Here is a 17355-nt window from a genome sequence, read left to right on the forward strand (position 1 = left end):
CTACTACGCTATAATTAGGCATCACTATTCCATTTAGCATTGCTTTCTGCCTCCTTCCACTAGTCTTTCTCATGCCCGGTTACCTTCAATCTTAGAGCCAATCAAAGAGCACTCCTCACTACTTCTGACGTCACCCAGAGCACTATAAGCCCGCCTTCCCCAGCCAACCTGAGACCAATGTAAAGCTAACGTCACCAAATCATCTCGTGATTGGCCAAGTGATAGGGGGCCTATACACCAATGACCAGGCACAGCGATGAGCTCATTATGCTTGTTGCCATCAGCGGGACCAAAAAGGAAGGGTCGAGAATAAATGAGTTTAAACCCAGGATTACAGTCCCTCAAGGGAATGGCCCACATACATTCAGTCTCAGATATCTGCAGATAGCCTACACTGGAGAGGCAGGCAAGACCTCATATGCATGAAACCTTATGTTTGAACAACACCCATGGATGGAGTGTTTGTGAGTGCCACATCACAGCCCAGATCTCATCAAGTGCTCTCCCTGCAGGGCATGTAGAACATACAGAATTATATAAGGCTGCTACGTGTGCGCTTGCACATGATGCGCTCACTGATATGCATACACAGACACACACACACACACACACACACTCACATACACACACACACACACACGCACACACAGCACACGCACACATGCTCAAAGTCATGGAGAGAGATACAAGCGGGTCCACACCTTGATGTGTCCTCGCCATTGAGCTTGCAGTCTACAGCATCTTGCTCAAGCTATTTCAGAATCTGCAACCGCAATGACTACAAAACAGATCATTTAGATGGTCGGTTATGCTGATATTTATATGCACATGGATGCCGGAGCAGCCTACATTATCCACTGTCAAACCTATTCATACATATTAAACATAAATACTTAAGGGGTGAATTTGACAGTTTATTTTCAACAAATATGATAATTTACAGCAACTGTCTGTGCTTTACCTTGATTACACAACACACCCCGACCAAATGAATACACTTACAACAGATACATTTGTCATTCTGGACAAACATCACAGGGACATTAGTGAATGTCTGAGGGGGATATATCTGCTAATGAGTGTGGCCGACCGTGTACATTTGGAACATCAGAACAAATGAGAGGCAGGAGTCCAAGACAGCAGAAAGCTGGAGCAGCAGCCCTCACAAGGCATCCAGTAACAATGAGGGCCAATTACAAACGTTTGACTCAGATCAGACAATGAGTATATGCATACACACGCAAGTATGTTAAAGCAACTTACTTAGACTCACACTATAGCTAAAAAAATAATTTCCCTTATCAGTAACACATGCGTATAAATAACATAATTTGCACATGCACACATACTAACCACAATCTTAATGTGCACTTTCCCTTTCCGTGTGTGTGTGCGGCTTTTTTTGGTCCTGACATCTGATCTGGTATAAGGCTGAGTAGCAAGCTTTTCATGAATTGATAGGTCAGCTGTGATGTCAGCCTCTCAAAACTTCAGCACTTCACCATTTTGATGTAGTTACATCTTTCTATGCCATTGACTATCTTTTTTATTTATTTTCAATTTAGTTTCTAGTTTAGTTTTAGTTATTTTTCATTTTTTAGTTAAAGATTGAAGGAGGGGTGAATGAAACATGTACTTCATTTCAGCTCTAAATGAAATAACAACCAATTAGATGTATGGCTACCAGTATTTGGGGATTTTAACTTTTGCATTGTTGTCATAACTAATCTCATCTCATTTTAAGTAACAGGGGAAATGCACATTAGTATGCTATTACTGTACTATTACAATATAATATCACATGTATTATCACAGTAGCACATATGTCACCACAGTAGCATACTTTATTAATAGCAATGTCGTAGGCCTGGGGTTTTTAAACAAGGGTATGTGGCCAAGTGGTTGTCCCTGTAATGTAGCTTCTCGATGTGATAATATAATGGTTTTTATTAAGCAGTCATTCTCAGGTTTCTTCCTTAGTCAGAATGGTAGTAGTTCCTTGGTCACAATCAGAAAACCTCTGTTGTAGGCATAAGGTTATCTGAACTATGGCCCAGTTGGTACCAGCAAGGACTAACTTAAGGGCCATATAATGATTTTATTTAAGAGTATTAGCACAGCAATTGATTTTCAGGTAAATTACAACTATAAACATATTCAGCCATTGACAGGTCTAGGCCTTTACCAGGTTCATTTTGAGTCTTTGGACTCGTAGCCCTTGCCCCTTCTGTCCACTAGAGGGCACGGATGGGAGATTTTAGGGGATTTCAAGGGGATTTCACCATGCATTTCACACATCTCGGTCATCTGCTACCTCACAATACAATTCCATACTGACACAGCTCTTTTTAAAGGGCAGCACATGATCTAAAAATATTTCTTTTCAAACTGACGTCATGTCATTCAATTGTCATGTGATTTACATGAACAAACGTATGGCAAATGCACTGCACTGTGTGGGAATGTGTAGGCCTATACTGTTTCGAGGCACTATAGCAAAAATATTGAAACCTACATAAGGTGGAAAAAGGTACACAGACAGATCTTTCTGTTTCAGTTTCTGATAAGAAATACACTCTTGAGGCTCAGACCTGGAAGGAAGCGGCAATGGTAGAAGAGTGTTTCTCTCCCAACATGCCTAGCATACAAATGCACTAAACACAAACACATAGCATAATTGGCCCCTTTAGTTGCTCCCTGCTGTTGGCCAACAAGCCTTGTCCCCTCCTGGCTCGGCCTCCTTTCTCCTGGGCCGTGACCCTTGACCTCGCCCTCTGGCCAATCAACAAACCCTCTCAGCATGTGTCCAAGGACCCTCGTCAATCAAGTTTTGTGGGACGAGCAGAGCACAGCACAGCACAGCACACACCCCACCCCAGACTCTCTCTCTCCTCCGGTGTGAACTGGATTGCGTACAACCAGCGTAAAATCAGAGGGCCACAGATGGACAGCACTGATCGACAGGACACATGTGTGTTTGTGTGTGTGTGTGTGTGTGTATGATAGAGAGACAGAGACACAGAGGGGAATGTATGTGTGTGTGTGTGATTGAAGACCTAACAATGGGATAAAGAATGGCTCACAGTGAGAGGGCGATGTGTGTGAGTGTGTGTGTGAGAGTGTCTCACCATGCTTGCTCCTCAGAAGGGGCCTGATTGCACACACTGATGGGCTCTCGGCTCCAGGCTCTCTAATTGCCCTTGAGATGCCTCCTGCCATGTGACTCACTTCAGGAGCATTTCCTCTGCGGATGGCTGTGGTGGCCATTTTGATTTGAGTCGCAGCAGTAGCAGCGGCCAGAGTCGGGTTTATTCCTTCCTCTCCCTCTGGAAAAACTGAAGCACAGCTTGTGAAAAGCAGCCTTTGTGACATTTCATAGCAGCGGTATCAAGTTAATGAAAATGAACGACACAAATAGTAACCTAAGTGCAGTGTTGGGGATGACTTAGCTGGTATTTTGTGAGACTGACCATGAAAACCTTTCATTATTGCCCAACAAGCTCACATTACTTTCATTACCTTGATTCAGTGATGCAGTAACACCTGCATTATGTTCACCTCCCCTACTGTTTCAACACATTGAACCATTTTACTTAATACACTAACACAGTAAGACTGCAGTATAACACGTTTTCACACGTGGTTTGGAATGGATACTGCTTTAACGGTAAATGCTTTCAAAGTTTGGGATTAAATCTAGGTAGTATGTGGTGAAACCACTAAGCTCTAAATTCATACGAGCTAGCACTATCCTAGTCATCTAAAGCAACACCAAACCTCTGTACACATACTCAACTGTTCTTTGTGTCATAACTTTGTGAGGCCTTGTAGGCTACTATGAGCAACTCTTAGACTCGCACTTCCAAACATGGACAGCAGAGGTCACCAGTTCACCAATATTTACCTCAACACAGATGAGGATGCAGTAAGAGTGACTGGCCAGCAGGAGAATGCTTCTGTGTGATCAGATCTGTGACCAGTTTCCCCCAGGCAAAACTACACTGTGCCCAAGGATTAGGCTGTTCCAGGAACAGCCTATGTATGGTGGAGCTATTGCAAAATCTAATAATGTTGTAGGACACACAGATGCTAACTGTCGGCTCTTATAAGGACATTTCTCAGAAGGCAAGTTTTATCTGTTAAGTGTTCATTCTGGCCTAAATGACATGGCGTGGGCATTTCAACGTTGTATAAATGTTTCCGGGAGTTAGATTTCATGCACCCACATTGACATACATTTCACTTCCAGTGGAAAATGCATACTAATATACAGTGCTGGAAATTTACTGCTTCAGATGCCGCCTTGACAAGGACAATGACTTTACTGTCATTTGTCAATCATGTGGGTGGAATAGTGCAAACAGCTGTGAACTGCTTTTGTCTGGCCCTCTCTGTGCCGTCCACAGCAAAGCAAAGTGTTTCCTAGGATCAAAGACAGCCAGTGTCCTGTAGGAAGAGACTGCTTTGCTACAAGCACACCATTTACCAAGTCTCAGAAGCACTACTCAGCTAAGATGCCAAGAGATGAGTCAAGGACTATAGTAATTGTTGACAAGCTATCTACTGTCTTGAGGAAATGCACGCACCAATGCACCTCAAACACACAAAAACACACACTCCTTTTTAACCTGTTTTAATGAACCCTGATTACAGTTTTAATTACAAGAGAAAAAGGAAAAAATACAAGACCAACAAAAAGTACAAATGTTTCATCATGATGGGAAAGATCTCAACTCTCTCTATAGAGTGTTACATAACCGCTGAATGAGGGAAATACAAAGAGAAAGAGAGAGATGAAGTGATATATATATATAATAGAAAGACTTTTACACAGTAAAATAATACAATGTCTTTTCTTACATACCGGTAGTCCCCCACAAAAAAAATTAAAGAAAAAAGAAAAAAAAGAAAGATTTTTTATTTATATTTATATATAATATATACACAAGGCCAAAAAGAGAACATATAACAAATAATTTGATAGGAGATTATGTCCCTCCTCCCCAGCAACCTCCCCATGTTCTTGGTTCACCATCTCACGACACGGAGCAGCCAAAAACACACAGCAAATCACCACAACGGCAGCACAGGTCAGCTGAACAGAGCAGTGTGCGATGGGACACGTGGGGAGGACTGTCCATACACACGCGAGCGCAAAGGATCATGGGAAGGGTTAGGCTGACTGCGAGGCGAGCCTCTTGAAATAACAGTAATAGTATCAATGTTGGAAAGAAACATAAAACTAAAAATTAATATGAACAGTAAAATGTAATAATTATAATATTAATAATAAAGACATAAAGTCAATACTGATGGGGAACTTTATTTGTTCCTGTACTTGTTTTGTCATGTTGATGTTTTGTTTATTTCTCTTTTCCTGAAGAGTAAGGCAGCGGTGAGGTCTGGCATGGACCAATTGGAGGCCTCGCCATGCAGCCTGCGAGGCCATGCAGCCTGCGAGGGCCAAACTCAAGACAAGGGTTCATTTGACGGCGCACAGGCGACAGCTCCTGAGGGGGGGGGGGGGTTGGGGAGGACTCCCCCCACCCTCCTTCGTCTGCTAGAGGAGGGTTTCCAGAGGCACACAAGAAGGACTTGGAAAAAAATATACAGAGGTGCTGAGACTTCATCCCTGGGTCCTTTTCTGATTGGTTTACCTTTAGGCTTGTTTATATGGGATTTTTTTTTATTTTTCTTTTTTTTGTCCACCTGGACAGGTTAGGTCCTTGCTACGTGGGGCAGACGCTCACTGTAGTGTTGCTTATGTCAGCAGAATCACTCACCAAATTTAATTTTGTTCAAAAATAAACATGATGGCTCCAAACAGGACTGTTTTCATCATTTTATAGCTACAGACTATTTACAAATGCATGTGTGTATATGTGTAAATATATTTATATATATTTATATAAGATACTTTGTCCATTTTTTTGATCACTTGCAGCACAATGGCTTCTTTTATTGTTTGGATCAACCATTAATGATTTGTCACAAGAGCGTTGAGATGATCTGCCTAGAATCAAGTGGAAAAATCTTCCCTCGAGTTTCCACTTTTACACCATTTTAAAAATAGCTATTCATGGGATATATCAAACTAACGTTCTGAAAATGAAATCATCTGTATCAAATATATAGATTGTATATAATACTTATGTGTATATCTTCTCTCTAAACATGCTATAAAATGAAGGCAAACTGGCAGTGTGAGGTTTTATTTAGTCTGGTGCCTCGCATTTGAGTAAAGTGTTCTCTAAAGGCTGTGTGTGTGTACGTGTGTTCTAAAAGCAGGGGCAGCCGTATGTTTTAAGGCACCATCATCTCACTTGGGGCTCCTATTTGTTCATAGGTGTGAGTGCAACAGGGATGAGATTCTTCCATTTGAAACGCATAGAAAACTAAATCCCTCATCCACAAAACGCAGCCTGAGTTGGACTTTGTGCTCTAAAATCATTACATTTTAGGGATGACTCCCACTCCCACACCCACACACATTCATTCATACATACATACACACCCTGGCTAAATATCACCATGGTGTATGGGTGTGTGTGCGCTTGTTTGAGTAAGTGAGCATTATACACCAGACCCACTCTTCACTGCAAATGTCAAAAGCAATGCCTATAAAACGCTTGCCTTCCTTATAAGGCAATTTCCCCCCAGTTCCATTCCCAGACATAGAATGAATAAGAGTAATAGCAACACAGAACAGGGAAGGGGAAAAAGAAAATAACATCACAACATCAGACTCATCATTATCATTATCATCATCATCTTCGCCATCATCACCATGGTTACTGCAGGTAGCAAAGTAACACTTCTAAAATCTCTTCTGCATCCTGGCTGTACATGTGAAGAAAGGCCCCTCTCAGTCTGATGCATGGTCCCAATGTCAGAGGCCAGCAAAAAGGCAGTCCTACTACAGCCGAAGGCCTGCTGGTAAGGGTGAAGCCCATTGGCCCGACCTGGCATGAGGGTGGTCCAATTGGCTGAGGATGACAGGGAAGGCGGTCTCATGGCAGAGGGCCGATCAGACACAGACCGCTTTCCTGCTCTTTTCAAGTCATCAGTCTAGGGCAGCGAAGGAGGAATTAAGGACTTCCTGTGAGGAGTTTAAGGACTTGCACACACTTGGCCTGATGCGGCATGACCTTTAACCAAAACTCACTTAATCAAGGATGTGATGGTGGTGGCGGATGGTGGATGTTTAATGGCGACTTATCAGTCTGTCAACTTCTTTCGGTCCCTCAAATCACAGAATACATCTCCCCTCATACCAAGTCGAATCAGGCATAGTCATATGCTAGAAGGCAGACTCTAGAAGGCCATTGGTGTGAAGAGGCAATAAAGTGGAACTCCCGGCAGTCAAAACATGTCTAGAGCATCTAGACAGTCTAGTTTTAGACGCAATTCATGTTTGTCTGCGTTTCCTACGGTTTTCCCCCACCTCTCTCCCTCTGGGTCGTAATGGTGTGTTTTGACTAAGGGACAGGCACTTCTGTAATCTCTTGTTTGTTGATGTTGAAGGCATGTATTAAAGTCTTCTTCTAGGGCCCTTAACAACAAGGCCAGACAGCTTTTTGCTGCCTCACTGGCTGAAGAGGCAGTCTTTTAGGGCCACGGGAGCAGCCAATGGGAGGGCCCGGCTTAACTGAAGGAGGCGGGGCGAGGGGACCACAAGCCAATGAGGGAGGGAGTTTTGTCCTGAGCCGCTCGGTGACGTGTCAGTATTGAGAGAAAAGCGGTGTTTAGTGTCTGCCTCGGCACTGTGGAGCGTCAGTATACGTGTTCTGTCGTATTTACAGTGTGTGCAGGTTATGTGACTGAGAACAGGACTTTGTTTCAATATACATAGTTTGAAAAGATTTGTGTGCACCGGCTTTAAACTCTACACACAGTATATGCATGTTTGTATCAAAAAAGGGACACTTCCTTCTGTTTGTGTGTGTGTGTGTGTGTGTGTGTGTGTGTGTGTACCAAGGCTTTACCTGTCTAAGTAAGCATGGGCCAATGCGTGTTGTGTGTGTCTAAACTGTGTATGTGGGTGTCAGTTGTTAGTTTTCCGTTTCATGTATGGCCATGTGTGGATGCACATGTGTGTGAGGAGAAGCTAAGAAGGTGTCAGCATATTTGTTAGTGTGTAGGCATGAGCATGTTTGTGTGTGTGTGTATATGTTTGTGTGTGCTTCAAATCAGCAGCCGTTATTCTCCAGGGACAGCTGGGCCGTGGCCCTCTGCAGCTCAGAGCTCACCCTCCTTTGGGCGGGTGCCGGGGGCAGGACGAGCGGGGAAGGGGGACTACAGCGCTCGCCATTCTCTGCCCGCCGGAAGGCGCCCATGTCCCTCTCGCCGCCAGGCTGCTCGTCGCGACCGGCGGCGGCGGCGTCGTCCTCCTCGGGGGCAGCGCGACTTTTATCATCGGCCTCGTCGCTGCCGGCCTCCAGGCGCTGGTCCTCGCTCCAGCGGCGCTTGAAGCGCAGCTTGAGGGGGATGCAGCGGGTGCCGCCAGGGCTGGCCGGGCCGAGACCCACCTCACGGGGCTCGCTCTTCAGGCCCAGCAGGGCCAGGCCCCCGGAGGGACCGCTGGCGCTGCTGGTGATGGTGGTGGTGGTGGTGGGCGGAGCGGCAGGGGTCTTGAAGACGTCCTCGTCCAGATCCTCGTCGGCCACAATGCCGTCGTCGGCGGCTTGTGGTGGATGGTGGGGCTGATTGACCAGAGCGAGGCCGAAGCCGTTGATGTGGTGTGGCGGGGCGAAAACATCGCCTTCGTCCTCCTCACTGATGTCGGTGACCTCCACCTCTTCCTCAGACTCTACATCAGAGATGGGCTCCACCTGAGGATCATGGGACGCACACACATTCAGAAAAATATGTACATCTTGTAATCCATGGACACAGCAGCAAGCATCGTCTACCTTTTGCAAATATGTTCAATGTATAATAGTGCAATCCAGTACTACATTCGTGTAAGTATGTTCTCTCTCTCAAATTATCCCTCTCAAATTTTTTTACTGTTCTTTACACACAAACCGTATGTGAATGCAAGTTAGAAGACACCCTAAGTGACTGAATACATTAATATCAGTCAGATGTACACACCTTAATTTTAGGCGTGCCTCCTGAGTGGCTGAGGGACCCTGAGGAGGAGTTGTGGTGTGCGGAGCCGGACGCTACGGAAGAGGAGGAGCTCCCCAGAGGCCCGTCCCGCTGCTTGCGTCCCGGCGGCGGAGGCTGCAGCTTGAACTGGAAGGGCGAGAGGCGCGGCTCCTCTGGAGGTCCTCCGGGCGGCCCGTGGGGGTGAGCGTGGTGCAGGGGCAGGTGGGCATGGGAGTGGGCGTGGGCGTGAGCGTGGGCGTGGGAGGGGGGAGCCAGCGGCGGCTTGGACTCGGCGGCGTTGGCGCTGGGCCGCTGGGGCTGCGGGATGACGATGTTGGGGTAGTGCAGGAAGGCGCGCGGGCTCAGGTGGTAGTTGTAGACGCTCTGCGTGTGCGCCTGCAGGTAGCGCTTCATGTCCTCCGGGTTGAAGGAGAAGTGGGAGCCCAGCATCGGGGACAGCGACGGGGACGGCGTGTAGGCCAGGTGGGAGCTGGGCGTCATGGACAGCGCCGGCGACAGGGTGGGCCCCAGCAGGCCCCCGGGGCCCGGGAGCGGGGACACCGGGAAGGGGGACAGGTTCTCCGGGTGGGCACGGTGAGACTGCGGCGGCCCGTGGGGCGGCCCCGGGCGGCTCGGCGGCGGCCCGTAGACGCGGAACAGCGAGTCGTGGGACAGGCGGGGGTGGAGGAGGCTGCGGAAGGCCCGCTCTCCTCCTCCTCCGCCGCGCTCCTCGCCGCCGCCTCCTCCGGCCTCCTCCAGTTCGGAGGTGACGGAGGTGCCGTCGCTGCAGTCGCTCACGGAGCCGCGGGCCATCTTGGCGGGCCACCAAGGCTGAAGACGCCCGGCTCTTGCAGCTCCCGCCGGGAGAGCACCCCCGGAGGGGGGAGGGCGGGAAACGGAAATGGGAGCCCACGCCGGACGGCACTGGAGGGGCGCTCTGGGGAACTCCACTGCCTAGAGCGACAGACAGAGAGAACATTTTGAAACGGTTGCAATGTTACGGCGGGGATGACAGTGATGGACAGGGAAAAGGATGAGGGCAATAGAATCAAGGAGGGCAGTAGTATCAAGGAAGATGAATAGATAGATGAATGTGAGAGAGAGAGAGAGAGAGAGAGAAGAGAGAGAGAGAGAGAGAGAGAGAGAGAGAGAGCGAGAGCAAGAGAGATGGATGGATGAGTGAATAGATGGATAGAGGGTGAGGGAGAGAAAGCCATTCTGAGGAGGGTACAAGAGCCACGTGTCGTCTTCCCATAAGCCCTCACAGTCTGCGGTCCTGCCGTGGGGCGGCTGCCAAGCTCTGGTGTTTGGCTTCTCTTTAGGAAAAAGCGCCTCTATGGCATGCATTAGCCCCCCAAAAATAGCAACAGTTAACACCAAATACCACACCACATTAAAACACACACACACAGACGATCATGAGGTTCCATTTTGAGCAAGGAATGACCTCACAGACAGACTAAAAATGAACAATCTCAAACACACACAAACACACTTTTTCATTGAAACACATCTCTGTGCCCTGTAAAAAGCACGCACTGAAGAATTTATAAGTACACTGTTGAACTACCTGCAGAGCCCATGTCTATGAAGGGGTAGTTGACCAGGACCAGCTTGTTGAAGTTGAACTTGTAGGTGAACCGCTTCCCTTTGGTCTTGTGAAGGATCCTCTTGTTGTAGTAGTATCTGCAGACAGAGACAAGAGAGAGAGACAGGGTTACACTCTCAGAGTGCAGGACAGGATTGGGAATCCAATACAGATCAACAATCATCAGTGAAGGGTTTTTCCAGGCTCAAAGACAAGCTCAAAGGTGATGGGAGAAAACTTGTCTTCAGGTAAGTAGTGTGTGTCAGGGGGATTCCCCCCCCTCCCCTTTCCCCGATACTCGATAGCATTATATTCACAAAAGGACTGGGCGTCAGAACGGCAACATAGTCAAGAAACACTGACGACACAGACCCTAGGGCAAGGCAGGTGCCTTTTGAATTATCTATGTAGGGAAAAAAAAAAAAAAAAAAAGAGACAACGAAAACCCTGACCAAGGGATTTGGGCGACTAATGGTCTTGATGCACCGATCGGGGATTTCACATGGATCAGCACCTGGGAGATGTTTTTGTGAAAAATTCAAAAGGCCAAACGGGGAGTCAGTCGGCCCCAAACGTGTGAACCAGAGAGCATGTCTGGCAGATAAGCTGGTTAAATATGCACTGTGAGCGGTGAGTCATCTGCCCATTTGCTGAAGATGCTGTGGGGACCTGCTTTGATACGGCCACAGACTGGAGAGGGCGTTCGGCTTTTTTTCCACAGGAACATACTGTTCGCAGGCATAAAAAAAAACACACACACACACACATTTGGACACGCCAACATGCCACCTACACAGCAACAAAGGGTAGACTCATGCACATACACTCCCACACACACATGAGTGCACAGATGCCAATGTGCCACCTACACACCCATAAAATGGTATAACTCATACACACGACAACACAAACACACACACAATCATCAACACAAAGTCACGCCAACATACATACAGGTAGCCTTTCGTTAACAACTGTATAGACATCACACTACAGAATGACACACAGACACACAACAACCAAAGCCTTCTCTTTCATGGGTACACATTCCCACACACGTATACACTTGCATGACGTGCAAGTGTGGGTACACACACACACACACACAGCGGGTCAAACACGCTGAGGCACACAAAAAGCAGCTCTTTGAAGACCATTTGAACTCACATCAAAAGGATCAGAGAGCTCTCTTAAGCATGTCTGTGACTTTCGCCCATGTGTGTGTGTGTGTGTGTGTGTGTGTGTGTGTATTTATATACTAACAACTACTGCCAAGTGGCTCACTTCCTAGTTGGGACCATCATAATTCCACCCGTATTGGGCCGGGTGCCACACATAAAGCACGCACCTGCACTGCAGATTAGATACTAAATAAAAGAAGGATGAGACGGACTTGTTTATAGAAGTCTGGCGGGCACGTGTTTGCCACTTGTCAAGTAGTGTGAGTATGCGGTGTGAATATGCGGTGTGTGTGAAAGATTGAAACTGTTCTAAGTATGACATGACTTGTGCCATATGCATGAGGAACTGAAAGTAGACATGTCTAGTCTATAGGGTCAGGCAGGGTAGAGAGTAGGTGAGTGTGTGTGGAATCAGCAGCAGACATGGAAATTTGACTGTTCACACAATATAACCTCCAACTCAAAACCACACACACACACAAGAATAAAAGAATGAGAGGAAAGAAAGAGAGAAGAAAAAAGGAGAGAGATGGAGCCCCCACACGTGCAGAGCAGAGGGACGAGTGCCTGCAGAAGTCATCAGATGAAAGCGCAGCCTGCTCCCCATCTGAACTGCACCCCCACATGATTGATCACAACCCCCCCCCCCCCAATCCTCCCTCTTTCGTTACATGCCTCTCTCAATCACTCGCTTTTCATTTTTAATATCCCTCATCTCCCCCCTTTATGTCTCTGTTCTCCCCCCAGACTCTTTTGGCCTCCCACACTCAGTCACTCCCATCGCCCCTCATGCGCTCCAGACGTTCTTCTCCTCCATCAGAGTTCACCACGCATCTCTCAATCCCTTGCGTTCTCTTTTCCCCAATCTCTTACTCCCCGCTATCCACACACACACACACCTACTGTTCACATTTACATCGATTTATTTAGCCTTTTAGAGTTTTATTCAAAGTGATTTCAAATAGATGTTTGTTTTGAGAGTTCTGTCTGTGCTGCCTCTTTTGTGCCTTGTGCACTTATGCCCTTTTATTGTGCATTTGCTTTTTATTTATTCCTTGTAGAACACGTTACAATTCCTGTCTGTGAAGAGCACTATACATTTTACTTATAATATGGCTATACAGAATGCTACAGAAAGTTCCATTAACATGAACAGACCTTCCAAACATCCGGAGGTCCGATAATTCTGTATAATGACTACTGCAAAAAATTAAATCACCGCAGCCAATGGCAACGAGTTTTGTGCTTCCGATTCAAATTTTTCATATCATTCTATAAATAGTTTGTTCACTACCTAATTGAACTTCATTGAAAGTGAAAGTCAACAAGTAATACGATTCTATGCAGCATCAGAAACATTTCTTTCTGAAAGGTTCTGTTTGTGTGGCAAACTATTTTTTTTCCCGGCAGAAGCCACGAAACAAAATCCTTTTAAATTGTGTTAAGTTTCCTTTCTCATTTTAGCAAGTGCCCGTATAATAAACAGAAAAATAATTCATTATCCGCTGATCATAATTGGGAAATAAGTCCATTCAGGGCAGGACTTATTTCCCGATAATGACCAGCGGACAATACATTATCCCTGACTTACTTAGATAGATATTTTCATCTAATACTAGAATTTGGGGCCAGCACCTTGCTCCAGTGGCTAATACATGAGCTGGGTCAAAGGTACCTTCAACTAACTATTCTCTCTTCCTCCAACTATCTGGCAACTCATTTATGTAGTGAGAATGGGGCTGAACAATTTCTCCCTTCATCCTGTTCTTCCAAGTCCTATCGTTCACTTCCTTTGAGTACTCCATAGGTACTTTACTTACTGTGGGTGGGTGCTGTCCCTGTGTGGGCTATAGGGTCTTCCTGGAAAGAATGACATGAAGTGTGTGTGTGTGTGTGTCTTTATATTGTTATATTGTGTGCGGACTGTGTGAGCATTTCTTCTGTGAGTGTGTAACTGCAGTTCCTCTCCTTGTGTGCAGTGGGAGTGGATGTTTTTTTTTCTCCCCAGAGAGCATTTGGCTGTGATGCGGATGCGCGCGCTTATGTGAGTGCTGAGTGGGCCGCCTCTTTATGAGACACCGCGCAACGTCGAGTTCAGCGAGTTGAAGTGTTTTGTGTCGGCCGCTGCCATGGCAACTGGCTCCTGGCATCACTGCCGACGCGGAGCGGGGTTGGTTCTTCTGACATGAGACTACCAACGGGTCACATCTCACACACACACGCACAAACGACGACAAGTAAAAAAAAAAAAAAACATGAATGATTGCTGTCGATGAAGAGTTGAAGAGTGACAGAACATGAATGGGAGACAGAGAGAGAGAGAGAGAGAAAAGATAAAAAAAAAGAGGAGGTTGGACTGACAGAGCAGAACACCTTGTAGCACTGAAGAAGCAGGACATAAAAAACATCTAGCCACTGCCTGTCAACAGGGCATACAGACAGAGAGAGAGAAAGAAGAGAGTTGTGATGGCACAGACACACACAAGAAAGGTCACAACACTCTTTCACATCCATTTTTTGTATTCACACACACACACACAATTTCCCTCCTTCACCTGAGGGTACACAAACAAGTAGGTACATGACATAACCACCTAGTTTTAAGCCATTCTTCTAAGTAAACACACACACTTACCTAGGATAAGTTGTACTTGTAAGTAATACAAAAAAAACACACGTGCGGGGTGCTATGTACACACACACACACAAACACACTCTTGCTCACCTGAGAGCGCGGCTGAGTTTGTCGTAGTTCATCTGCGGCTTGCACTTGCGGGCGCCCCACAGACGCGCCACCTCGTCGGGGTCCTTGATGACGAACTCGCCGTAGTCGCCCTGCCAGGCGATCACATCCTGGTACTCTTCCTTGCGCAGCAGCTCCAGGATGAAGTGCCATAGCTGGATCTGGCGCGAGCCGGGGCTCGACTCCGGTTTGTAGGCCCAGTCTGGGAAGGCGAACCCTGGGGAGAGAGGAAAGAAGAGGAGAGGGGGGGGTAGGGGAAGCCCCATGGAGGTTATTAACTTGAAAAAAGTTGGAGTTGTAAAAGAGGCACGTGAATGGAAAATTCAAACTAAAACCAATCACACTCTGGGCATACGCAAATGAAACCAAATGTATTTGCTATAGTACATTCTCAAATGCGAAATGCTGTTGATGTTAAAGAGATCCCTTTACTCCAGTCGTAAACATCTGCGTGAATGAATTCGAGCAAAATGTTAATTGTTCATAATGAAATGCTGTGTACAGGGCAGTGTAGTCTTTTTTTTCCTATAATGAGCCCTCATCGTTATACTAATCCCATCCAAATGTTGGAGTGATACAATGAGCTTTACTGGCAGTGTGTCTGTGTGTGTGATGGAAACATTGAGGGCAGTTGTGTGTGTGTGTGTCTGTGTGTGTGTGTCTGTGTGTGTGTGTTGGAGGGTATTACAGCATCAAGTTCTTTAACCTTGAGGCTCCAGTCAAAATAAAAATGAACACCCACACACTCACACACACATACATTCACTCTGAGAAAAACAGGCAGTGTGTGTGTGTGTGTGTGTGTGTGTGTGTGTCTGTATGATGTGCGTGTGGTTTGGTATGTGAAGTAGCTGAATCAAAGAGGCAAATGACAAAGTGAGTGTGTTTCCATGCCTTCATGTCTTAGACTCAACACACAGCATCAGCAGAAGGCCAGCCTACATGGCACCCGACAGACTGAGGGCTTCATCGCTTGCTCCCTCTTTCTTTCCCTCACTCACACACACACACTCACACAGCCTCCTCATTGGAACCAGATGTGTAACTAATCACTCCAGGATATCTGTCCTATTTTCTCACCCTCTCGTTTTCCTTCTTTCTCTTAATTTCACTCTCCAGGACTATGCCCTTGTTGTTTTTTTTCCTCTCCCTCTACTTCTTTCTTTCAATTTCTGTCAATCTTCTGTCAACTGAATCACTCTCTTCCCCCTTTTTTTTTTTTTGTTGCACCATCAATCAATGGCCCCCTCAGTCACTCATTCTTCCTCTCAACCACTCACTTTCGTTTTAAAAACCTCTTTCCACCGCCTGCTTCCTTCTCCATCTACCTCTTTCCTTTCAATCTTTCACTTCCACCACGCGCTCTGACTCGGCTCTCGCGTTCGCATTTTTATTCATCACTCACACCATCTTCCTCTCTCGGTGGGGAGGAGGCTGAGTCACTGAAAATGAACAGCACAGATGTCACTACCACCTAAACCGACGTGTGCAGAGGGTCGGCAAGATGGGGGGGGGGCCCCCCGCGAAGCTCATCGGCCAATCTGGCCCTTGATATTAATATCTCGATTTGGTTACCGGCTCGTAATGGCTGTGGTTGATTCAAGGAGCGGGGGCGCCACCCTAGACGATAAGGAGGGCCAGAGCGTGGGCAACAGGTCAAACACTAAGGTGGAGTTTATTTGTCACCCAGCAGGATATGGCCAGGATAGGCAGAGGAGAGGTGTGTGTGTGTGTGTGTTTGTGGACTGATGTATGCGTCTTTGTTCAGTGCTCGGACTAAAACACACAAGCGTTGCCACACACACGAACACACACCTTCGTGACTGCTCTGTTTGGGCGTATAGGGGTTGCCATGGGGACCGCTTAGGCCAGGCTTGCATCAGCCGCACGTCAGGCGGACTGCGGGAGCGAAGGAGAGGGAGAGAGGGAGAGAGAGAGAGAGAGAGAGAGAGAGAGAGAGAGAGAGAGAGAGAGAGAGATGCGAGCGTGCTCAGATGTTACGTGGGTCTGAGTGCGGCAGCAGTAGCTTCACCTCCGTCTGCACCTCACCAACAGGGCCTCCGACCCACCAGCCGCCTCAGGCTCCTACCCCGCCACGCAGCCAATCAGGACGCACAGGCTAACGAGCTGATGTAATTAACTACATGCTTGACTGACATACACACAAACACACTAAGGAAACTAGCATCCATTAAGGACGCACACACACCAAAACTGTGGCCTGTGAGAGAAAGTGGATGACAAACACGTAGAGCAGCGCAAAACCTCAGCAGGTAAGGCAACGTGAGAAGACACTCGTACACACACACACACACAAAGTGAGCACAAAGCTGTTGCGCCCGCCGAGTGTGTGCGTAAGTGCTGACTCATATCGAGCGCGTGAGCGTGTTTGTCATTCAGCTTTCACAAGGAGCGCGCCGTACCCTCACTAACTCACTGACTCTCTCTATCTCTCTCTCTCTCTCTCTCTCTCTCCCTCCCTCTGCTTCCATCCTTTTCTACCCATCTTTCTCCCTCTCCCACAATCACCTAGCAACAAGACACTTTCGGCACTAAAAATACACAGCAAAGACGTGTAACAGAACAGAAAATGGCCTCAACGAAAGATTATAGAATGAAAGAGACACAAGGACAAGTCCAACTTAAATAGCCAAGTCCAAAACACAAGACAAAGAGGGTAGGAGGGGTTGTGAAAGAAAAAAAAAATAAGTGAAAAATCTTCCCTAACTACAAAAACAAAAAATATTTCG

The 17355-nt window shown here is 46.8% G+C and overlaps 1 protein-coding gene across 1 annotated transcript in view; it reads right to left on the reverse strand.

The window, feature by feature from the left end:
• Nucleotides 1–4617: 4617 nt before the first annotated feature.
• The window catches only part of LOC125285219 (ETS domain-containing transcription factor ERF-like), a 25358-nt gene continuing 12620 nt past the window's right edge, over nucleotides 4618–17355 (reverse strand). Inside the window, 6 exon segments of the mRNA XM_048229548.1 lie at nucleotides 4618–8831; nucleotides 9097–9912; nucleotides 9915–9976; nucleotides 9979–10047; nucleotides 10664–10779; nucleotides 14588–14822. Of these exon segments, the coding sequence (XP_048085505.1) occupies nucleotides 8190–8831; nucleotides 9097–9912; nucleotides 9915–9976; nucleotides 9979–10047; nucleotides 10664–10779; nucleotides 14588–14822 (1940 nt within the window). The 3' untranslated portion in view covers nucleotides 4618–8189.

The sequence above is a fragment of the Alosa alosa genome, chromosome 20 (assembly GCF_017589495.1).
Source record: "Alosa alosa isolate M-15738 ecotype Scorff River chromosome 20, AALO_Geno_1.1, whole genome shotgun sequence".
Classification (NCBI taxonomy): Eukaryota; Metazoa; Chordata; class Actinopteri; order Clupeiformes; family Clupeidae; genus Alosa; species Alosa alosa.